This window comes from Cibotium barometz, chromosome 21, assembly GCF_041138505.1.
Source record: "Cibotium barometz isolate CiBa-2024 chromosome 21, ASM4113850v1, whole genome shotgun sequence".
NCBI classification, from domain to species: Eukaryota; Viridiplantae; Streptophyta; class Polypodiopsida; order Cyatheales; family Cibotiaceae; genus Cibotium; species Cibotium barometz.
The window spans coordinates 32268448-32293696 of NC_141066.1; the positions used below are offsets into that span (position 1 = coordinate 32268448).

The following is a 25249-nucleotide window of genomic DNA, read 5'->3' on the forward strand; positions in this document are numbered from 1 at the left end:
CTCGCATACCTAATGGTGAGGCTCCTACGGGGGTTGATGATGACTTACCGGACACTTCCCTGTTCATGGTTGAGACAATGCCTGAATGGAGTGAGAAGATTGTTAACTTTTTGGTTAATGGCTTTCCACCCAAGGAGCTTCGTAAAGATCTAGCTCGAAAGCTGATCAAAGAATGCGAACCCTATTGCCTGATAGCCGGGACTCTTTATAAAAGAGGAAAGGATGACGTTCTTAGGCGTTGTGCCCGAGAGGATGAGTATCTATACATTTTACAAGAGGCACATATGGGCGTAGCCGGTGGTCACTTCTCCGGAGACTTAACTGCGCGAAAGATCTTACAATCAGGGTATTGGTGGCCCACTATGTTCCAAGACGCATCACTCTTTGTGAAGGGTTGCGATGAATGCCAACGATACAAGACACCGCAGAGGAAAGATCAGATGCCCCTACATCCGATCAAAGTAAACCAACCATTTGAAAAGTGGGGTTTAGACTTTGTAGGTCCAATTAGTCCAGCGGCCCGAAACACACAATCTCGCTATATTATTGTGGCCACTGACTATATGACCAAATGGGCTGAAGCGAAAGCGACACGTAAGGCAGATGCGAGGACAACAGCCAAGTTCCTCTTTGAAAATATAATCACACGCTTCGGTTGTCCTTTTGAACTTGTGAGCGACAATGGTACGCATTTTATAAATGAAGTGATTAAGGAGCTCACAACAAATTTCATGATATCCCATCATAAATCTACTCCTTATTATCCGCAAGCAAATGGCCAAGCCGAGAGTACAAACAAGACATTAATCTCTGTTTTGACAAAGACAGTTGAAGCTCATCGCACGGATTGGGATCTAAAGCTCACGACAGCTTTATGGGCCTATCGTACTGCGTACAAAGTGGCTATTAATTGCACACCATTCAAAATGGTATATGGCCAAGAAGCAGTCATGCCGTGGGAATTTGTCATTCCTAGTCTTCGTGTTGCTACTCAAGAGGGTTGGGATGGTAATCCCTTAGCAGAGCGTCTGTATATCCTTGAGCGACTAAACGAAGAAAGACAATTGGCTGTATACAATGCCCTTGTGGAGAAGGATAGAAGGAAAAAATGGTTTGATCGCCATCTAAAGGACAAGGACATCAAGGTTGGGGATTAAGTCCTGATGTATGGAGTGCGAAACGAAAAGAAGAAGCTCAAATATGCTGGTAAGGGACCATATAGAGTATGTGAAATTACCCCGCAAGGTACCATTAGAGTGGAGACTCTCGACGGAGTAACCATTGGATTCCTTAATGGGAGTAAATTCAAAAGGTACTATGACCCCCTGAGCCAAGAGGAGTTACATGCAATCCATCAAAAGAAGGCAGCTAAAGAACAGGCTGAGCTTAAAAAGATACAAGCAAGAGTCGAAGCCAAAGAACGTCAACAGCGTGCTAGGAGACAACGAGAAGCCAACTTGGGAATTACGCAAGTATTTTTCGAGGAAGCAGAAGAGGATGCACTGGAATCTGACCCACCTCTAAGGTACCCAATTGAGTTACAGAGTCCTTACGGGGAGGTGCTGTATAATGCATTATTGGATACAGGAGCTCAACACAATTTGCTATCATATGGCGTGTGGTGTCAACTGGGAAAACCACCTTTAACCAAGAGTTCTATCCAAGTTCAAGGAATCAACAAGAAGAAAACCCCTGTCTCAGGAATTCTGCACACTCCGGTTGCTTATGACAAAGGAACCATAATTCAAAGCTTTTTGGTTATGCCTGCTGGTACCATGGAAGGGACTGTAAACTTAGGGCGCAAATGGATGATGGCCACCAAGTGCAATATCGATTGGGCAACCAGACGAGTCACAACGCAAGAACCAACACTCAGTCTGACCGCTCAAAATCCCGCACCTAAGTCATTAACTCAAATGCTAGATAATGAAAAATCACAAAGTCCAGTGGCAAAACCATCTTTGATTGTTTGCCACCCCTCTAACGCTTCAACGCCAAGAGTGGAAACAGGCAAGGTGGTCCCTAAAGCTTCGCTTACTATGCCAAAGAATACATACAAATGGGTCTCCAAAGCTTCGTTAACAGCTACTTCCCCTGCTCAATCTCGTTCAGCCACCAAGAAGCCTCGTAAAAGGAAAGCAGCTACCCACCCAAGAAAGGGCAATGTAACATCGCGATGGATCCCTAAAAAATTATTAGTAGCCCAAGGGTACTACGAGGGAAATGACCAGATTTGGGTCCCTAAACATAAGCTGAATCCCTCTACATCACCTGTAAAACCTTGCAAACCAATTGTTGCCACCCCAACGATAATTCAAGATCGTGGTAAGGGAAAGGTAACAGAGTGCTCCACACCACTTCTTCCAGAGTTAGTTTGGATTCCCAAACGATATCGATCATTACCACCTAGCTCAGGAAGGGGGGAGCCACATGAAGCTTCTAGCTCCTCATGCCAGGCACACGCTGATATAGAAGTTTCTACATGCTCTACACCTACTCTTGCCAACACCCAACAAAAAATCGATGAGTCTACGTCTCCCCTTGTAATAGTATCATCGGAAACCATTTCCTCCATTCGTCAATGGGAGCGTACACTACCATCTCTGCAATTGGATGTGGCCACAAGGGTCATAAAAAGCTATCTGCCCACATCACAACCTATGACCCGCTGGACAAATTGGTTCCAAGAGGCTGCAACACATTGCAAATAATATGATCTACCCAAGGAAAGGGGGAGCATGTACTCACGCTCGACATTCTAATGCTTCCTCCTTATAACCTTCTCCCTGACCATGTAATTGCCAAATTCAAGGGGATGTATATATATAGCTTCATACATTTTTTTTTTTTTAAACAAAGAAAAGAAAAACAAAAAATAGTAAAAAGAGCAAGAGCACAAAAACAAGAGAAATATCCGTATACAATCAAGAACTAGATTGTCCTGTCATAAACCTACTGATGCTATATCTGTGTTTGTAGATATGGCAGATGCCCGATCATCATACACTTCATCCACTCCTACCTTTGGTGAGAGGTATCATCTGTACCTTTCTCAGATATTCCACATGTGCTATCCTGTAATTGAAACTGAATGGGATCATATAGATGTACTAGCCAGAGAGGAAAATATTGAGGAATTAGAATGGCTAATTCACCTATTGACCATGACTGACCCCTACTCCGTAGAGGACATATCCCCGATAGCCCAATGCTTTCCTTTTCCACAAGATGACTATCCTCGCATGGTTACATTTTTGATGAGTTTATGTGGATGGGAAAATGAAAAGGAAATATCTGACAATGATGAATGGACGGATGAAACTCATGGCACTACTGAGGTTGACTTTATTTGTTTGGATGATGCGGATAGAGGCTTAGCCTTAGGGCTAGAGCCAGGACTCTACAACATCCTCTTACCGTATCCTCAGTAGTAGTGTGGTGACTGGTAGGTAGGTTAGCGTTTCCAAGTTTTTTCTAGTTTAGATTCCTTAAACAAGTCTTGAAATTTTCACACTGATGTGCCTCTCGAGGTATAGTGCTTGTTAGTTGATTGTACAGGTTGAAAAGTTTGAGGTGGGTTCGCTTTCAAGTCCTGAGACTGCCGCAACGTTCATCAAAATATATCTACATCAAATTGCAAGCTGTCTCGTCAAATCAAGGAGATCTCCAATTACAGGTGTAATTCTTCCATACTCACTCTCTTTCGTTTTTACTGTTCAATCAATTGCATAAACTATAATGCATGACCACATGGAAATTGTCAATGTACTACTTAGTTTTTGAAGTTGCATTCTTCCATACTCACTCTCTTTCGTTTTTACTGTTCAATCAATTGCATAAACTATAATGCATGACCACATGGAAATTGTCAATGTACTGCTTAGTTTTTGAAGTTGCTTGCATGCTAGTGTAAATCATTAATGAGCTTAACTTTATTGGAAATATTCCTAAGCAACATGATGTCTTTAGTTAACCTTGGAATACGATTGTCTTAGGTCTAGGGTCAAACCATCTTAATGTTTGACACCTGGCCATGTGTGTGTTGACCTCTAGGACATAGCTATTACCCCTTTGTCGAAAGGATGCAAGACAAATTATAGTTCAGGAGCAAAGATCAAAAGAAATAGATTAAAAAAAAAAGCCTACAATAAATGGCAATACAAGTCTATGATGTGCTTTAATGTTGGCCTATCGCCTTATTGATACTTGGTAGGCGAGGAGTATTCTACTCCAGACCGATGCCTTGGTTGGTAGGGGGTAGCCTTGCCTAAAGTGAGCTAATAGATTCCTGGATAGTGCCTTGTGTTAAACATGATACCAAGATCGATGTTAGTTTTGCCTTAGGAAGGTCGCCATTGTGTGTAAAAATTGTCACGTGCAAAACCCCAAAAAAAAAAAAAAAAAAAAAGAGAGGCAAAAAGCTCCTGTAACTCTGATGTTTCTTGTTTCCCTAGGCTTGTGGTATTAACTTGTTCTTAGAGTAGACACAGTGTGGTCATATGTTTATTTATTAAGCTTGGTTATTTTCCTTGACTTAGGCCACTTATAAACCTTGATTAACCTTTGACACCTTGCTTACTCTTGATTTACTTTCAATAATTTTAAACTCCTGTTAATTTGCTACACTAGCTCATTCATGTGACCCTTAAACTAAGTTCTCATAGCAACATCCATTGTGGTCTAATATGCTTGAAATTATACACTTTATATCTTTTGAATTCCAGCATACCTTCACTCTACTTCCCTGTTTTGCAGACGGTCTACCACAACAACCCTCTCGAGCTTACCATACCATAGCTTCCGAGGACGGAATCTACATCAGGAAGGGGGGCATGTTAACCTATGACGGACATTGAGACGTATTATGTTTTACGTCATTAATTTAAATATTCTGAGTCATGGGTCGGGCTTGTCGGCACCATATGTTAAGGATGAAGGGATTGGGTGATCGCCGATGAGAGGCGCACCTTGAATATCAGTAGGATAAGGGTTAGGGTCGGCCGGCCATGTATGGGCGCCCAAGTGTGAACGGCCAAGTCACCTATAAGAGTCAAATGTAACCCTAAAATCCTCATTCTCATGTGTTGTGAATACAAGAGTGCTCTTGCCTTATCTTTTTGGTTTCCTTCTCCTGCATGTGTGTGTGAGAGAGAGAGAGAGACAGTGAGAGAGCGATCGAGCGCACTGTGTAGCGGCACGGCGGCGGTGGCGAGGCGGTAGAGCGGCGCGACAGCGGCTCCTCCTTCACGGCTGCGACGTGGGAATCCTTCAAGGCGGCGGTTGAGCGGTGAGTGACACACCCTTTGGCATTCTGTTTGAGCTTCCTTCCCTGGTTGTATGCTTGCAGCCATTCGTGGCTCGCATACGGTGCTCGGCAAGTCCCCAGCTACGACCTGTGCGGCAAAAGCGCACAGCCTCTCCATTCAGCCATTCAGGTTGATCATAGCAGCATTCAGTCCATTGTGCTCCAACGCATCTCCTCCAGGAAGCCTTGGGAGCAGCATAATCAGCAAACGCATCATCCTCAGCATCATAATCAGTAACGCATCAGCATCAGCCTCCATCTTCAGCAAACGCAACAACATTCAGCTCAGTTCAGCCATCAGGTCTGCGTTTCATCATCCCATCAGCATTCAGCATCTGTTCCAAAGCCTCCCTTCAGCGTTTCCTTCCCAGGAAACAAGGGAAAGATAGTGGACAGCAGTTCATTCAGTTCATTCAGCATATTCAGCATATATTCAGCATATTCAGCAGTACAGATCCATTTGGATCTCATTGTAACCGCATTCATCATCTAATATAGCTGCATTGCATTGACACATATTTGTCTATCTCTTAAACATAATTAAGTGCAGTTTAGTTAGACTAAGGTTGTGATTACTACGGTCTTAAGCTCTCACATGTCACAAACGAAGCACATGCATCCAAAGCTCGCAAGTACACCACAAAGTCCCGTACACAACCTAGACATCTTGGAGGGAAAAGAATCTGAAGAGAGATCGTAGAAAAACATGTCGCCATCACTTGCGGCTGTAGGGCAGCCCACTAACGATCATATGCCTCTGTCCGGACAACCTACATGTGGCTGTCCACAACCTTTGGCTGCGTGTGGTAGACCTTGGGTAACACAGATGGCTGTGGCATGTGCAGCTCTCCTAGACTGCCCTGCATCTGCATAAGTGCATGCACACATCATGCGTGGCTGCATGGGAAACAACCCATAGTTACAAGGAATGGGCATTTTTAGACTCGGGAATGTTGGGGATGGCAACATCTTCCCGTCCCCATTCCCGTCCCATGTTACTCTATAGTCACGGGGAATGGCCATTCTCAATCTTTTCCATCCCCGTTTCCCGTCCTCATTTCGCGTCCCATGTGACTATGAAACAACCCCAAAAACTTGGGCTTCCTCACCCCAAAGGGGTGCCGATCAGCAAGGTACAGTCCCCATGTGGGTTGCCACAAGCCCCATCGAGCCCCGACAATCCCTGCAACCGCCGACAGCCCTGGTCGACTCCCATCGACACGCGCGCCATCGGCTTCCAGAAGGTAGGTGTTTTTTTTTCTCATTAAAAAAAAAACAGCGTGCTAATCTCGGCTCATTTTTTTTTATCGCAAACATCGATTTTTTTTTTAATAAAAACGAACCTTTTAAAAACAATGCTTTCTTTTCCCAGCTTCCCCGTTTTTTTTTTCCCTGGCCGCCAGCTTTTTTCTGGCTGCCGCTTTTCTTGTCCCCCACGTGCTGCTGCCGCCTACCTCGCTTTCTTGTGGCTGCCTGGCGGCCTGCACGTGGGCCTCTACCTACTCGTACAGTAGCAAGTATGCGATAGCATGCTTTTCTTCTCTCTATGCTGCGCTTCCTCGCCATGCTGGCCTTGCTTTGCTGTGGGTGACCCCTACTCAGCACCCCTATGGCTACTGTTTGCACACAGTAACCCCTACGGCTGCCCTGTGGGGTTTCACCGCAGCCTCTCACTAGCCTTAGGACTAGCCTATGGCACCTATACACAGCAGCCCTACTTGGTTGGCCTGCACATGGCAGCCAGGCAACCTTGGGCTAAGCCTATGGGAAATCCTTCCCATATTCAAAAGCACACATTCAACGACGCCTGCATACCTCAGCCCTGCAGTCGTCATCAACACCTCTCTCACACAAGTCATAAAAAGACGGTTTTCCCTCCTTGATGCCAAAGATTACAACCGACTTCACAAAGCTTAACAATGGAAAGAACACGCTAGGAACAAAAGAAACAATGAGAGTTTACCTCATTTTCCGCGACACAAACAATGCCAACAGCATACCTTTCTTTCTTGTGTGCAAGGGTTGGCTCTGATACCACTGTCAAGCCTCCAAGATCTCCTCGTAAGGCAAACCTACAAAACAAACCATAAAGGGGGTGCAGGCATACTCGCCACCCAACCATGATAGCCATGAGTGAGGCTCACAATCTTGGCCATCCCCACCGAGCCACGAGCTAGAGCGTCATGCTCTCGTGAGTGCCCTGCCATCGTCCTCATCCGGTGTCCTCTACCACCCAGGGTTGTCTCCCAAGGACGACGGCCTCCTACGTGATGGTGCTCTTGCTCCACGCGCTCTGCACTCCTGTGCTCCATCCGTCGATGTGTGCCCAATCGGTACCCCTCCCCCCAATAAATAGGGAAGGAACACCCAAAAATCGCACACTATCAATAGCGGACCAAAAAGCACATGTCCGCCCACAATATATCACACTCTAGCTCGCCAATCTGCCTGCCCCTAGCGTGCACATGACAATGGTTCGTCACCTACCTTATACACATTAGAAAAGCAAGGAGTGTACACTTCCACGCTGCAGTAGCAGCAATGTTCATAGAAGGTAAAACATGCACAGCAATAGCTAGAGAAACCCTAATCATGGCAAGGAGGAGGTCGAGCTGTGAGAAACAACAACTTAGGAGAACCTCAAATCAGCAGAGACAGAGTAAAGAACTCTAATAGTAGGCAAACACAGTCACACGATGCTATTGGAGCAGCTACGGTGTCCTCAGAGGCAGTGAAGCAATAGTGACCAATCGTGGGGGAAAAAAAAAACCTAAAAGGTAATGTTTTTTTTTAAGCATTAATCTTTGAAATGGGTGGTGTAAAAGGGCCCAAAATAAGCCCTAATTCACATGCTTTGTAACATGTATGCTTAATTGCAATTGCCTGTGTGAAATGGATTTGTATCCCTCCACAACCCTAAAATAGCGAGCAAATATCGGCTTTGGTGGCAAAAGTCATGGATGTTGATCTTTTTTTTTTTTGAGACCGGTGCACTACCCTTGCATAGTGCATAAAAACGTTTGTAAAATCATCTCACCCAGATTTTACGAGGGTCCCCTGCCCGAGACCATGGGTGCTCAAAACGGTTTGAAAATGTGGTATGCATTGAGTTGTGCACGCATAGGCATCGCACTTCATGGGTTGGTTCCCACCCAAACATTTATGTTCAAATTGGACTCAGTGGTTCCGCTGTGAGCAAGTGGGCTCAAAATGGACTTCGTGTCTAGGTTGGCTAGGCACATGCACACACTTTTGTTGAACACTCCAATTTGCATTGAGGGGGGGTGTTGAGATTAGCAATGCCAAAATTGATAGGGTGAGAGATGAGTTGGTCAAACTGATTGGAGAGATTTTATGCACACACCCAAGTTCACATTGAGGAGGGGTGTTGAAATGTGCAATGTAAAATGAATGGGTTATTTGGTTGAGTGTGTGAACGCACCCTAGAGGTGTAAGATATTGTGGTAAAATAAGAATGCCACGTGATATTGTATGGTGTGTGAGTGTTGACCAAAAGAGTTGAAAAGGAGTTGCCACATGGATGATGATATGTAAAGTGGGATAAGGCTAGAGGGCCTATATCATTGTATGGTTCAATTGAGATATGCAATAGAGCTTGTGTCTTGAGTGTGCAATCTCTCTCTCTCTTATAGTTCTTAGTGTGGTTTTATCCACCTTAATTATGTTGCTTAATCTATGTCTATCACCATGATCAAACCCATTTTAGGATTGTTTAACAGGGCACACAGTTGCCAAGCGTTTCTAAAACGGGAGGTATGAAACGGGTTTCATAGGTTTCGTGCGAGTTTCGTAAAATGTAAGAAATGGGTTTCGTTCGGACTGAAAAATAACTGTGCAAATTTATATATATATATAGAATATGACTGATACATGATGCATAGCAAACACAAATTGATCATGATTCATCATTGTATACAAAAGCATAAATGAATATTCAACAGACAGCAATGATTATAGCAGAAGCATAGACGAATAATGACTCAAACAAGATTACATATGAATCATGTAAATGAAATCCTTGCACTCTAGAGTCATCAATGATAAACCATGTCAAGATAAATATAAATAACACAAGTCAAACTGTAAATAAAATCCTAAATCCTGACTCTTGATTCCTACAACAAAAGACTCAAGAGTCAAGACTCATCATCGTCCTAATCCATATCCTCATCTGCAGGCTCAATATCATCATCCTCATCCTCACTCCTAGTGCCACTCCCAGAAGACTCCTGAAATGCATCCTCATCAGGTGGAGGTGCATGTGAAGTACTAGCACCAACTGAAGCTCTTGCCTGAGATCGTGTGCCGCAAGATGGATTTCCTCATAGAGCATGGTGTATATTGTTGGTTAGTTCCTAGAGTGCAGCCACACAATAGTGGGGAGAAGAGGGAGAGATGATAATTTACAAGAGAATCATCACAAGACTAAAGGGATTGTGGGAGTACAAGATGTAGTGGAAAGCATAAATTCATTATAGACGTAGGTCCTTTTTATAGGAGAGACCTCATTACATATTCTAAGCATAAGCTAGATGTGATGCCACCACATATGCATGCTAAATAAGATTCCACCACATATTCTAAGTATGATGCCACCACATAAACTAAATAAGATTCCACCACATATTCTAAGTATGATGCCACCACATATGCCAAATATGATGCCACCACATATACCTTTTAAGAGGTTGTTCCTACACAAGAGACTTATACATACTAGCGGTTGTTCACACACATTGGAACCGCTTTATTTAAGGCTTACATTAGTGCTAGTTTACTCAACCACCTAGCACTTGTTGTTTATTCCAACATTAATCACTATTAATATTTAACATTCCCCCCCATAGTGATAATGTGACTAGAAAGCCCAATCATCTTGGACTAGGTTTACTTTATCTTCTAGCTGCTACTTCTTGTGGTTGGAGGTAGAAGAAGCGGAATTTGCAGAGTCTTCATCAGCTTTCAGCTTTGCGAGCCTCTTCCGACACTCTTCGATGTAGTGCCCTGGCTTGTGGCAACAATGACACTTTCCTTTCTTCTTCTTGGTGTCACCCTGTGATGAGTCCACTCTGCCTTTGTCCCTAGAGAAGTAGGCTCGGGGCCTCCTTTGCTTGGTCTTCCTTGTCTGCTCCTCTTGGAGAAGTAATCCAACCAACTCCTCGAAGGATATAGGATTGCCACCTCCTCTCATAGAGAGATTCGGAGAGGGAGCCTAGATAAAAACTAAGGGAAAAGCTAATCTCACGCAAGCTAAGGAAGAGGCAAGAAAGGCCCATAATAAATTGGTTGTGATTAGAGGAACTAGAGGAAGTAAGTCCCAAAGCAATATGAGCCCTCCGGTATACTCAAACCCTTTTAGCCCTGTGGGGGATGTGGATAGTGGGACATCCTCTGTACAAAGGTTCAATTGGCAGGTGGAAGAGGCTTAGCAGGAGATTCAAAAAGATGCTACTGACAAAGGTGATGATGAGGAGGTGGACATGGTTCCAAAAATAGCATTAAGTCAACGTAGCTCCAAGTACGTAGATACTTGAGTTTTCATGCATTATATTCAAGAGTATGGAAACTCTTGATAGAACTCAGGTAAGGAGTTAAGAATGGTGGTGACCAATTTTCTGTTATCCTCATCTATATTCAGCAGTTGTTCTTTTAGGTTTGTTACCTTGGTAAGATGATCTGCAATGGAATCACCTTCGTTCATGGTCAGGTCGTCCAGCTCCCGCATCAAATACATGAGTCGTGCTTCATTACGGGACTCGAACATGGTCTCGAGAACCACCCAGGCAGCCCTTGAAGAGTTGCAAGATCGGATGTGAGGTACAATCAAACACTTGACTGAGAGAGCAATCATGGCCATTGCTTGAGCATCACGGGCATCCCACCGTCTTTGGTCTTCAGTGGGTCCAGGAGGAGGTGCTATAATGCCTGACACAACTTGTGCCACAGTCTGAGTCACGCTTGATGTCGAGCCGCCAGGAGTTGGTGCAACAGGACGGGCTCTTGCCCCGTGACAATCTCCCATAGCCCCTTGGCAATTAAGAGATTCTTCAGTATGAAACTCCATAATGAGTAGTTGTTGGGACCATCAAGCCAATCTTCACTTGTCATGAATGCACCAAATCTAGAAAGCTTAGTGGAAGCAACTCTTTGCAACATCCTCACAATAGTACGAGATTTCCCAAAGTTGGAGAGAGAACTAGGAACAAGAAAGCACCCCCTTGATGTGAACTCTTGGAAAAATACGAGAAAAAGAGGGTTACGGAATGTGCACACAAGGCATTGGGATATGACGAGATTGAAGGTGCAATCGCTGAAGTATACCAAAAACAAGGTGTATACTTGAATGAGCTAACACAAGACTCCAAGAGTAGTGCACAAGAACAAGAGGGCCTATGGATGCTTCCACCTTAAAAAACCTCCCCTTATGAACAAGAATCCCCAAATATGCAGCACAGAGGCCTTGAATTTGACAAAAAAAGTATGAAAAAGAAAGCCCCAAAAAATTGCTTGTACCTCTATGAACAAGATGCTAGTGAGCTGAGCTGCTGCTTCTCTCTTCCCCTTTGACACCAAAGCCGAGTTGAGAATTGAGCTAACTAAGAACAGAACAGAACAGAGCCAAGGAGAAGCTGTGCTGGTGCTGAGAACAGAGGCGAGGTAATGGGCAGAGCGGGCGCAAGCGGCAGCTGAGCGGAGGCAAGAGCCAAGCGGAGGAGGCCCGCACAGGCAGCGGGCGGACGGAGGAGGCGTGCACGGGGGCTTGCTGGCGGTGGTGGCTCACTGGGCAGAAACGCCGGTGACACTGGCGGCCACGGTCTGACCGCTGCTGGGACCGCCGCCAGCAGCGGTTGGCTGACCAATCGGGCATCCACACTGCCCCTCCGCTCAAGCTCCCTTGACGGCGCTAGTGCAGGGAGAACCACCTCCCCCCCTTTCTGCCGGCTGACTGGGCAGCCTTAGTGCAGGGAGCGCCACCACCGCTACTGTGTTCTGCTCGGCCCATTCTTTGACTTACATGGCAAGGGGTCATTTTTCTTGCCGTTTTAGCTCCTTCGACACATCTGACCGCTTTTCATCACCGTCCACGCCTTACTCATGCCCAATTCCATAGCTGCCCGTACTAGTGGGGAGCTTCAGCCCGTTTGGGCGACACCACCGTTACCACTCAGGCCAGCCCACTGTAGGGGCAAAACATTGGACTGGGCCGCCCATTTGCTATCTCAGTGCAGTTTGCCTTCAACTTTGTTGTCACATGCACGCCCATGCCATGGCTAATATTCAGCATGAACAGCCTAATCCCTTATTTAATCCATTAGTTAGAAGAGCAGTTAGGTCATCATCAATGTCATCATCTTCATTACCATCAATGTTAGCATCAGCATCAGTAGCAACATCAGCATCATCATCAGCAGCACCATCATCATCATCATCATCAACATCAACATCTTCATTATCACCATGAGGGCTTGGGACCCCTGTCGATAGCCAACAAACCACAGTCGGAAGCCAGCAGAGAGACCAAACAGCAGGCGGCCAGGTGCTAAGCAGTGGGCAGCAATGTGGACAGTGCAGTACATTAAGTGCAACATTTTACACAGGATTTTGTCCATAAAGTTTGTCCAATACTGGCCGACAGCACCTCTAGCTAGCCGACCAGCATCCTCAGCATATATAAAAGCATGAGACATCATTTTAGTCTTCATTCAGTAGTTTATAGAAAGTCTAGCCATCAGTAGAAGTCGTGTAAGGAGCTAGAGGTCACCCCTCCGAGGCTGACCAAGGGCCTAGTCGTGTAAGGGAGGGCAAAAGAGACCAAAGACAAATATCTAAAAGATCAGAGTAAAACACACAGTATGCAATGGTGATGTGAATATAAAAGATGAAGTCCAGTACAGGAGCTCTATGTAAGACTCCGGATAAGCAAAAAGAACTGTTGTCCCATAAAACGCGATTAACAAAGCTGGAGTGACCCTGACGAAAGCGCCAATATAAGCCTGAAGCAAACGCCGAAGACCACTTGATGTAGACGATGAAGTGAGTCTGATGTAGGCGATGTAGTCCAGCAGCAGTAGGTGATGTTCACACTGCAGTTGGCCTGATGAAGGTGACGAAGTCAGCCTGATGAAGCAGGAGAACCTGATGTAGGCGGCGAAAGTGCTGCAGAGAGGCTGATGTAGGCGTCCAGACCAATAGCAGTTAACACTGCTCATAAACTGGCTGTAGGCAGCGACAATCTGCAGTTAACGCAGCGTATGAACTGGTTGTAGGCAATGCTATGAACTGCAGGAGATGGCGATGCAATCAAGAGGCGACCAGGGCACAAGCGTTGGAACGTTGAAGTGAGGCAAAACGCAGATGCGCCTAGTTCACGTAGGTTGGTGGTGGAGTACAAGAGAAGGGTCTCATATTTATATGAGAATTTTAGTGGCCAGCATAGAAGTCAGCCAATTCAAAGAAGTCGGCCCTTTTTGGGCTGCCTGTTTTAGGTATATTTTCGTGTATCAGATGTCACATGGTTGTAACTTTGGTCTCATAGGTCACTTTGGCCTTTTGAAGACGTTAATATAACATTACATTACACACCCCCTCTCAGACCAAAAAGGGATCATGAGAGAAGATGAGGGGAAAACGATGGTTGTCGAAGATGAGGATTTCTGTGGTTTGACCATGGTACTGCATCTGGGATTGAGAAGTACTGGAAGAATGCCACAATGCAAGAGGTTTTCACATGCATGAATGTCCATTTTTGGGTTTTCATTCATACAAGCACCCCAAACACATAAAACAGAATGCTGTGCATAGGGAATGCAGGATAGGGAGAGGCAGATCCCCCTCTCAATGAGCGGAGGGTGATGGTGGTGGACCAATGCCAATCCGATTGGGAAGACACTCAAGAATGGGGCGGTTGACGGACTTCATAAGGATGTCTGCTTGGTTGTCTGCCGTAGAAATGTACTGGAGTCGGATGGTACCAAGCTCAACTTGTTCCCTGTTAAAGTGAAAATGGACACCCACATGCTTGGTACGATTAGAAAAAATAGGGTTGCCAGCAAGGGCAATCGCACTCTGACTGTCAACGAAGATGGTAGAGGCAGTGTCAACGGAGACGCACATGTCGGAAAGAAGTTGACGAAGATACATAACCTCAGTGGTGGCATCATAGAGGGCTCGGTATTCGGCCTCTGCTGAAGAACCTGCAACAGTGTCCTGCTTTTTGCTAGACCAAAAGAAGGACAGATCCAAGGGAGATAACCACCATCAGAACGTCGGGAATCGAGGTGACCAGCCCAATCGGAGTCCATGTAACCGTGCAAGGAGATCCCGCGACTGTAGTGAAGTCCATACAAATAGGTACCTGCTAGATAGCGAACAACCATCATTGCTGAACTCCAATGTGGCTCCTTGGGAGCATTGAAATACTGGCTTAAAATGGAGGTACAATAGGAGATATCAGAACGAGAATTTGTGAGCCAAATAAGTTTCCCAACCACTTGTCGGTAGGCTCGCTCTTCATGTGGAGGGGAGTCCACTTCCTTGGATAGTTTAACGGTGGGATCCAATGGAGTGGCCACAGGGATAGCACCATCAGGAAAATAGGAAGTAATGAGTTGGAGACAGTATTTCTGTTGAGACACGAAAATACCATCAGGATGTTGGATCACCTCCATGCCAAGGAAATATGAGAGAAGACCGAGATCAGTCATCTCAAAAGTTTGTCTAAGCTGTGCCATGATATCAATCATTTTGGCTTGATGGGAACCTGAAATTATTAGGTCATCGACATACAGTACAAGGTAGCAAACCAGCACCTGATCAATGTGAATATAGAGATTGGGGTCACAATGTGATGGGTGAAAACCTTGGCTGTGAAAAAATTTATCGATGCGATGATACCACACCCGGGGTGCTTGCTTAAGCCCATAAAGAGCTTTATGTAGGCGAAAAACTTTGTCCTCAAGCCCACGGAGAGGGAATCCCGGAGGTTGGTCAACATAGACCTCCTCATGAAGAATGCCATTTAAAAAGGCACTCTTAACATCCATCTGATAGATTGGCCATTTATGGTGGGAAGCCAGATTGAGTAAAAGACGGATTGTGGTCATTCGAGCAGTGGGGGCAAAAGTCTCGTCGAAATCAATGCCTTCTTTTTGGCGAAAGCCTTGCACGACAAGCCGGGCTTTGTATTTGTCCAGGGTACCACCGGCTTTAAATTTGGTGCGGAAAATCCATTTGGTTTCAATGACCTTCTTATGACAAGGGCGATCCACAAGGGACCACGTGCCATTACGGTCAATGCTTTCAAGTTTGAGTTCCATGGCCTGTTTCCAAGATGGAATTTTAATAGCATCTTTCCACGAAGTTGGCTCATCATGTGCCACACAGTCTGCAGAAAAAACAGAGGCAAATGAGGCACGAGGGGCGAGTCTGGTGGATCAACGAGGACCATCCAAAGGGATATCAAAGGGAAGTATACCAAAATCACGCATGGTTTGTTGATACCAGCAAGGTAAAGGGTCCCTGGGTGGTTGACGAGAGGAGGAAGCCTCCTCAAGAGGAGGAGTTGTAGGTACTTGATGGGGTTCATTTAGCACAGTCGGAGATTCTTGTTGAGTTGGTATGGGCAGCGGAAGGCGAAGTAAGTCTAGCTCATCAAAGACAACGTCTCGATGAACGAAAACTTTGTTTGATCTTGGATCAAAAACTTTGTAGGCCTTTGATTCAGAAGAGTAAAAGAGTAACCCACAAAAATGAGCAACTCACTCCTTGGCTCAAGCTTGCCCCTTGTATCATTCGGAGTGTGAGTATATACTCGACATCCAAAGACACGAAAGTGGGAAACGGTTGGCTTTTCGCCAAAGAAAGCCTCAAATGGGGTCCTGTGGGGAACAGCAACCATGGGGCAACGGTTCAGAAGATACACCGCAGTGTTGACCGATTCTGACCAGAGACGTTCAGGCAGCTCAGCTGCAAAAAGCATGGGGCATGCCATATCCATGACCGTTCGGTTCTTGCGCTCGACCACTCCATTCTGTGAGGGAGAGTTGGTGGAGGTGAGTTGGCGAACTCAGAAAATTGATGGGAGATAAATTTACCTCCATTGTCACTACGAGCAATCCCTATGGATACGCCCATTTGATTGGTGACTAACCGAACCCATGTGGAAAAATATTGGAAAGCGTCAGATTTATGCTTTAGGAAATATACCCACATGTATCTTGAATAATCATCAACAATCACCATGTAGTATAGAGATCCATTCAAGGAAGGGGTTGGGGATTGGCCACTCAAGCAGAAATGAATCAACCGGAGGATTCCCGAAGCCCGATGAGTAGCGTGTTGTGGGAATGGGGTGCGATGTTGTTTACCCAGTTGACAAGGCTGACAGACATCCTTTGTCAGTTTGAGGCTGGGTATACCTTCAACTAACTTGTCTCGAGATAGCTCATAGAGAGTGGAATAGGATAGATGACCATAGCGAAAGTGCCATAGTCGTTCAATGTCGGCGCAGGGAGCTTGAGTCACATAGGCCTGAACCCGATGAAACTCTGAGTCAACAGAAGATGGCTCAGTTAGAAAGGACAGTCGGTACAAATCATCCTTCTGAGCTTGTCTTTTGGTAACAACAACAAGACCAATAGTTTCATCAATTACCTCAACAACTCGTTTGTTGAAGTAAACACCACGATCGAGTTGGGTAAGCTGGGAGACAGAAAGAAGGTTGAGACCTAAATTAGGGACAGGATAGACATTGTCCAAGGTAGCCTGGTTGGGGCCAGTGCTGGTGTCAAATAAGAGAGTGCCAATGGATTTTATGGGCATCATTGTGTTGTTGCCACATCGAACTTCTCCCTTAACGGGACGCTGAGAAATGAAAATGTCAGCATTACATGCCATATGGTGAGTAGCGCCACTGTCAACTGCCCAAGTGACAGGATGACCACAGGTGGATGGGCCTTGATAATGGGCACGGAGGGATTATCAAGTAACTGACAAATTTGAATGAGAGCAAAGGCCTTTCCCTGTGGATGGCCTTGTTTAGGCCTTCGTTTCTTCCTTTTTGTGGAGTGGTGGTTGGAATCAATCTTAAGTGTGACCTGAGCAATATTGGCTGAGGGGCCAGGATGAGGTGTGAGGGAAGACCAGTCAGACATCTCTTCAGGAGTGGTGAAAGAAACTGACTGGGAAGGTGGGGCGTGAGCAACCTGACTATTAGCTCGCCAGTGGGAGGAACGTGGCCAAGTAGAGAACCATTTCCTTGTTGTTGGGTCCTTGGAGGGGAGCTTGGTAGAGTAGGTGTTGGATTGCTACCCCCTCTAGATCGCCAATTTGGGGCATGGAGATAGTAGGGTTGGAGTTATTGCCTCTGTTTTCCTTGTTTTTAAAAACACACTCATCATCAACATGGCCAGGTATTTGGCAAGAGGTGCAAAATCTATTCTTTTTGGGAATATTTTGCCAGTAGGGAATGGGTGTGGAGGTAGGATTTTTGGAATCAGTGTGGTTGCCAGGAGATTTGCCTTGATTTCCTAAGTTGTTGTTCCCTTTTCCTTGCTGTCCTTTTTGAGTAGAGGTTGTATTGGACACAAGGGCCCCCTCTTGAGTGGAGGGAGTGGATGACTTCTTGGGATGAAATTGGTAATGTAACCTAGCAAAACGCAAGAGTTGGCATTCACACTCATATAGGTTAGGCATAGGCTCTAAACTAATGGTCTGTGTGACAAAAGTAAAGAAGCTAGGAGGCAACTTGTTTAGAAGAGTGATAACCTGATCTTCTTGGGACTTGGCAGAACCAGCGGTGGCAAACTCGGCGTTAAGGCACCGATATTCAACAACTTTGACGGTCAGGTCATCCCCTTCTTTGATAGAGAAAATTTGAATTTGATGCTCAAGATCAATGCGACGCGTACGATCACGTGCAGCATATCTCTCGGCGAGGTGTGCCCATCTGTCAGAGACATAGGGGAACTGCTGGAGTTGAGAATGGAACTCGAGCAGGAGGCCTTGCATGAGCTCCACTATAGCAGTGGTATTTCTAGCCTCCCGATGGTTGATGACGTCAGGAGGTACTAGAGAAGGGTGGGTTTTGGTTCAAGGCCCTTTACGAGGTTCAAGGAACCTTGGGATGTGAAAACTTGTTCCATAAGATTAGCCCAGGTTGTATAATTAGACCCGTTAAAACAAGTCTTTTCTGTGAAAGCATTTCTGGACATGGAAACATGAAAGGAAGATGGTGGGGGAGTCCAGGAAGGCTCGTGGCCATATCGAGAGTGTAAGTGTTGAGGAGAGAAACCTGACAGTCCACCAAGACCACGCATGGATGAAGGACCTATCGAGGGTGCTCCATAAGATGGAATCAAGTTTTGGGTACTCAGCATAGGAGGAATACTAGGTTGAGGTACGAACCCTGGAGAGGGCACATAATTGGGAAAAACACCAGTGCCTGAGATGGGTTGGTAAACCACCTGATACCTTGGAATGCTGGGTGAGACCGCAGTGCCAGAGAGCATCATGTTAAAAGCTAACTGGGATGGGTAGAAACCATACGCAGGACCTAAAAGAGGAGCGGGCAGTGATGACTACATGCCAACACTAGTAGGAAGAGGTATGGGTTGGGAGGGAGGGTTTTGAGTTTGAATTCGGGCAGTATTCCATAACACATTAGGAGTTGGAACAGAAAGTGAACCAGAGGAGAAAACAGTGTTACCTCCTTGACCACCGGAAGTCGGAGTTTGAGTTATACTCCTAGACCCTCCTCTATTAGGGTTCACAAAATGCCAGGGATCAAGGGTAGTTGATGGTACCGTTTGTTGAATCTGTGCCCCACAGAAGAAGATACCCATGCAAAGTTAGGAACATACGTACTAATAGGCACATACGAACCTGTTGCAGTCACCGACAGAGATGATGATGGATCTCCGAACGATCGAGGAGGTACGCGTCCTTCCTGAGAAAGAGTCCCGTACCAAGGTCCAGTTTGTCGGCTAGAATGAGAAGCAGAGCTCTCCAGTTGAGGCTGAATACCTGGGTCCAATACTGGCACACTGGCTGTGGGCATGTATCCTCCTGTGGAAGTAACGACTGATAAGCTTGGAGAAGAAAAACCATACGCCAAGGGCAAAGAGGGTGAGTGGGTAAAAGTAGGCTGGTCGTCTCCCAATGAAAGACCTCGAACAGGGCTCTCCAGTGAATGAAGAGTTACATCCTCTGTGTGATCTATATCGGAATAAGGGGAGTCAGTATCTGGTATGAAAAGCTGATCCTCCGGAATCGAGGGTAGACGATCCATGGTGTGTTCTTTCTAGGCCTTCGATCCCTTTGCTCACGATCGCTCTGATACCATGTGAGGTTAAAAGAGACCAAAGAACCAAATATCTAAAAGATCAGAGTAAAACACACAGTATGCAATGGTGACGTGAATATAAAAGATGTAGTCCAATACAGGAGCTCTATGTGAGACTCCGGATAAGCAGAAAGAACTGTTGTCCCATAAAACGCGATTAACAAAGCTGGAGTGACCCTGATGAAAGCACCGATATAAGCCTGAAGCAAACGCCGAAGACCACTTGATGTAGACGATGAAGTGAGTCTGATGTAGGCGATGTAGTCCAGCAACAGTAGGTGATGTTAACGCTGCAGTTAGCCTAATGAAGGTGACGAAGTCAGCTTGATGATGCAAGAGAACCTGATGTAGGCGGCGAAAGTGCTGCGGAGAGGCTGATGTAGGCGCCCAAACCAATAGCAGTTAACGCTGCTCATAAACTGGCTGTAGGCGGCGACAAGCTGCAGTTAACCCAGCGTATGAACTGGTTGTAGGCGATGCGGCATACGAACTGGCTGTAGGTGATGCAGCGTATGAACTGGCTGTAGGCGATGCAGCGTATGAACTGCAGGAGATGGCGATGCAATTGAGAGGCGACCAGGGCACAAGCGTTGGAACGCTGAAGTGAGGCGAAACGCAAATGCGCCCTATTCTCGTAGGTTGGTGGTGGAGTACAAGAGAAGGGTCTCATATTTATATGAGAATTTTAGTGGCCAGCATAGAAGTCGGCCGATTCAAAGAAGTCGGCCCTTTTTGGGCTGCCTGTTTTAGGTATATTTTCACACACAATTCTCCAGCAAGACTTGGAAGTGGAGATCAGGAGTGGAAGGTGTTCAAACAAAAATATCAGTCAATGTCAAAAGTCAGAAGTAGAAGTTTAAGGTCAGTAGTCCAAGAAGGAAGGATGACATTGTCCACCCCGTCATCAAGTTTAGCAGGAGGGAATGTCTCGTGCACGCCCGTGCCATGGCTAATCCTCAACATGAACAGCCTAATCCCTGATTTAATCCATTAGTTAAGACAACAGTTAGGTCATCATCATTGTCATCATCTTCATTACCATCAGTGTTGGCATCAGCATTAGTATCAACAAGAGCATCATCATCAACAATACCATCATCATCATCATCACCATGAGGACTTGGGACCCCTGTCGGCAGCCAGCAGACAGACCAAACAGTAGGCGGCCAGGTGCTAAGCAGTGGGCAGCAGAGTGGGCAGTGCAGCAAAGTAAGCGCAGCAGTTTACACACGATATTATCCATAAAGTTTGTCCAATACTGGCCAACCAGCACCCTCAGCATATATAAAAGCATGAGACATCATTTCAGTCATTCAGTTAGTAGTTTCATCATTATAGAAAGTCTAGCCATCAATAGAAGTCATGTAAGGGGCCAAAGGTCACCCCTCCAGATCTGACCAAGGGCCTAGTCATGTACAAGCTCTGATACCAATGTTGCATACGCAAAAGCCTTGCTGTACTAATCCCCAGCCCTAAGCCTGATTAAGAACACGATGCTAAATAAACATGATTAAAACAAAGAAACGAGAAGAAGAGAGAGATAGTTGGTGTCAGGTTTTTTCTTGTATTTATATGGTACAAAAAAGTTGCTTTAATGCTCGTACATGACTAGCCCTTAGGGGTGACCTCTGGCCCCTTACATGACTTCTACTGATGGCTAGACTTTCTATAATGATGAATGAATGACTAAAATGATGTCTCATGCTTTTATATATGCTGAGGATGCTGGTCGGCCAGTATTGGACAAACTTTATGGATAAAATCCCCTGTAAAATGCTGTGCTTACTGTACTGCACTGCCCACACTGCTGCCAACTGCTTAGCGCCTGGCCGCCTGCTGTTTGGTCTCTCTGCTGGCTACTGACAAGGGTCCCAAGCCCTCATGGTGATGATGATGATGATGATGCTGCTGATGATGATGACGATGGTACTGATGATGATGATGATGATGCTGATGTTGCTACTGATGCTGATGCCAACGCTGAAGGCAGAAGATGAAGACACTGATGATGACCTAACTGCTGTCCTAAATAATGGATTAAATCAGGGATTAGGCTGTTCATGCTAAGGATTAGCCATGGCACGGGCATGCACAAATGTGCACCAGAAACATGTGCTAGCCAACAGGAAATGAGCTACTCTGCTAACAGGAACAACACAGTGACTACAGGACTCAATGAACAAGACAAGATGACAATGACAGCGGATTGAGCTGAAAAGATGTGTATATAGAGTAGGATCCCCAGTGGTTCCATTGATGTGTCATTTAACGCTCTGGAGAGTCACACCGTATCCAAGGATGCCGTCAGTGAGTATCTCCTACCTTTGAAGGATGCCAATCGGCGTGACAACACGGTGCCTGCTAGCGCGTGCACCTCCCATGTATCCGTTGGTGCGCTTCTTGGAGATCCATTGGTGCACTTCTTGGAGATTTTAACTAACCCACCTTGTGCACTTCAGCATTTGAACAAGCATGTGTCCCCTATAAGGCATGTGTCCCCTATAAGGCCTCGTTCCATTGCTGTTTGGGGTCCTTCCATGTCATGATATCTTCAAATTCTGCCCCATCTTCGCTGCTGCTAATTATGTTAGACAGTAGCACACAAGGTGCAGCAGTGTCAGGATCCACTTCCAAAATATGTACCGCAGAACCTGCAGCTTGCTTAGTGTTGAAATGCAGTTTGCAAGCACCAAGGAAGGCCATCCATGTGGTTGCATTTGGTTGAAAGGGCATGTTGCTAATCAAGGCTTGTCCTTGTGATAATAGTCCTGCCCGGCCTAGAAGATCAACCATACAGTCATATTGCTCAGCTGTGGACACGATATTATACTCTTGCTCCATTGACAAAAAACAAGACCAGGCTTCTTCCACCATCCCTGCATGGCTACATGCAGAAAGAATGCTAACAAAAGTGACTCCATTTGCAATAATTCCTTCCATCCTCATTTGCTCAAACAAAAGAAGAGCCTCCTTCCCCCGCCCTTGCTGACCATAGGCTGCAATTATAGCAGTAAATGAAACCACATTTCTTTCAGGCATTTTGTCAAATAGCCTTTGTGAATCTGCAACGCTCCCACACTTCCCATACATATTGACAAGGGAATTCACAACAACAATTTCTGACTCGAATGCACATCGCATTAAGCAAGCGTGCATCCGTCTGCCTTCATCAAGAACTGCGTTGTTCGCACATGCATCTAGAATGCTAATGAATGTTATTTTGCTCGGTATTAAGTCAACCACTTCCATATCTTGTAGCAACTCCAGAGCCTCCTTCCCATGCCCATGCTGGGCATACGCTGCAATCATTGCATTCCAACAAACTATGTCCCGCTTGGGGAGCTTTTCAAAAACCCTCCGAGCACTTTCCACACTACCACATTTACCATACATGTTGACAAGGGCAGTGCCCACAACAACATCCACTTCAAATCCACTATGACTGATGCAAGAATGTATCCATTTGCCATCCAAGAGACTTGCTTCATTGACACATGACAAAAGACTGCTTGCAAAGGTGATTTTATCAGGTGTCACACCTTCATGTTGCATTTGTTGCAAAAGTTGGACTACTTCTTTGCTCTGCCCACACTCTGCAAACGCAGCAATCATGGCAGTCCAAGAGATCACATTCTGGACAGGCATTCTCTGGAAAGCAATGCGTGCATCCTTGATGCTGCCACACTTGCCATATATGGTGACAAGCGCATTAACTATAGCAATATCTACATGAAACCCACAGCTCACATTCAATGCATGAATCCTTTTGACTCTGGGTAGGACTGGCTGGTCCATACATGCATTAAGTACACTCATGAATGTTGCCTTGGTTGGCATCAGACCTTCCACCTGCATTTGCTGAAAGAGATGCAGTGCTTCCTTGTCGTGGCCATGCTCGGCAAACATAGAGATCATGGCATTCCAAGAGACTGTATCCTTTTCACGAGTTTTGTCAAACACATGCCACGCATCATCAGGACTTCCGCACTTGCTGTACATACTAACAAGGGCAGTGGCCACAACTGCATCTTGCTCAAATCCGTTGCTTAAAATGAATGTATGCACATGCCTACCTTCAACCTGGGCTGCCTTGTTAGCACATGCTGATAGAAGGTAGATGAAAGTGTGAATATTTGGCTTCACTCCATCTCTCTGCATGTGCTGAAAAATGCATAGGGCACCTTTGCTCTGGCCGAGCTGGGCACAGGCACCTATCATGAAAGTCCAGGTGTACACATCCCTGTGCTGCATGATGGCAATCAGCCCTCGGGCATCATTGATTGCTTGGCATTTACCATACATCTGCACAAGGAGGTTTGCTAGGAACCCATTCTGCTGATGTCCACTTTCAATGATGTGGGCATGCAAGCATCTGCCAAGGGACAGATCTTTTACGTCTCCACATTGCCGTACAAGGCACTCAAAATCAGTAGGGTTTGTGGGCAGGCCCTTCTGTTTGATGGGCCCCATAAAATGATTTGCATGTACATTTCAGTCAACCGGCAAAGTGCACACCATCAATCCAACCCTATATTGACCCCTCTCCCACCAAATGCCCAAAGAAAAGTCAATTTATGAATTATGAAAATAAACTGAGACAAATTAATGCTAGATTTAAATCCCTTCAACAAGGACTAAATAGATTCTACTCAAACAGCTCAAATTTCCAGCAGCTCAATTGTGCTGCAAATTTTGGTATAACTGGTTTTAGATGGAGCTATGAAAAAGTACTGTGAGGAAAAAGGTTTTAAAATTTGATCGTAGAAAATCAAAAATACCTTTCAGTAAGAAACTGTGTGCCTTTCTCGGCTGCATTGGTAGAGATACTGCGCCGGCAACGAGAAACAGATCGTTTTAACATCTCTTAAGCTGCATTAATGCTTTAACCCACCCTGCAATAGCGGAGCCTCTAAAAATTAAGGTAGAACTAAAAATTAAACTAGAATATATGCCATAGTCTGAATATATGCCATAGTCTGAATGAAATTCAAAGGTTTTTCTTAGCTTTTGATTTGTTTTTCTATTTAGCAATAAAATCTATGAAAAAATTAGCAGGAACGCAGCTGCGGGATGCCAAACCGGCCTCTGAGTTGTCACTCTCTTCTCTCTGTCTCTCTAGGTCCCTTCTCTTTTCTCTAAAAGTCTCCAAGGCCTTCTAGTAGCATTTCTAGTGGCATGGGAGAAAACGGCCTTATGGCCTTATGTTTGAGGTCCTACACACACCTTGCTTGCCACAATATCACACATACATATGTATCTAGCATTTCAACCCACTCTAGTGGTGACAACCAAACATATATGAGCAAACCAAGCAGATGTGATGGCTTACAACATCAACTCCCTGGTCAACAAGCCAGCACCACACTTGCTTTTGTGTGGAGGAGAAAGAAATTTCAGCCAACTAAATTAAGAATGACCAAGGAAACAACAATACCTACTCTTACTACAGAATTGAACAAGAAATGTGAAGATAGAAGCAAGGAGGTTCCAAATGAAAACCATCCACAACCAGACGCATAAACAAAATTGTTTAGTTAGGTGGAAGGAACAATAAGGAGCTCCCACATAGAACTAAAAAGACT

The 25249-nt window shown here is 45.4% G+C and overlaps 1 protein-coding gene across 6 annotated transcripts in view; it reads right to left on the reverse strand.

The window, feature by feature from the left end:
• LOC147627088 (FAD/NAD(P)-binding oxidoreductase family protein) overlaps positions 1 to 24875 on the reverse strand; it is a 202874-nt gene extending 177999 nt beyond the window's left edge. The window contains exons 1-3 of one of the 6 annotated variants that reach the window (XM_086815657.1): positions 24747 to 24875; positions 24446 to 24559; positions 21990 to 24195 (exon numbers count right to left, since the gene is read on the reverse strand). In XM_086815657.1, coding sequence (XP_086671783.1) covers positions 21990 to 22048 — 59 coding nt within the window. In that variant the 5' untranslated portion in view covers positions 22049 to 24195; positions 24446 to 24559; positions 24747 to 24875. Of the gene's footprint in view, positions 1 to 11839; positions 11978 to 21989; positions 24208 to 24445 lie in introns of those variants that run through there. The other 5 variants (XM_086815656.1, XM_086815653.1, XM_086815654.1 and 2 more) reach the window with 5 other exon arrangements.
• Positions 24876 to 25249: the final 374 nt, after the last annotated feature.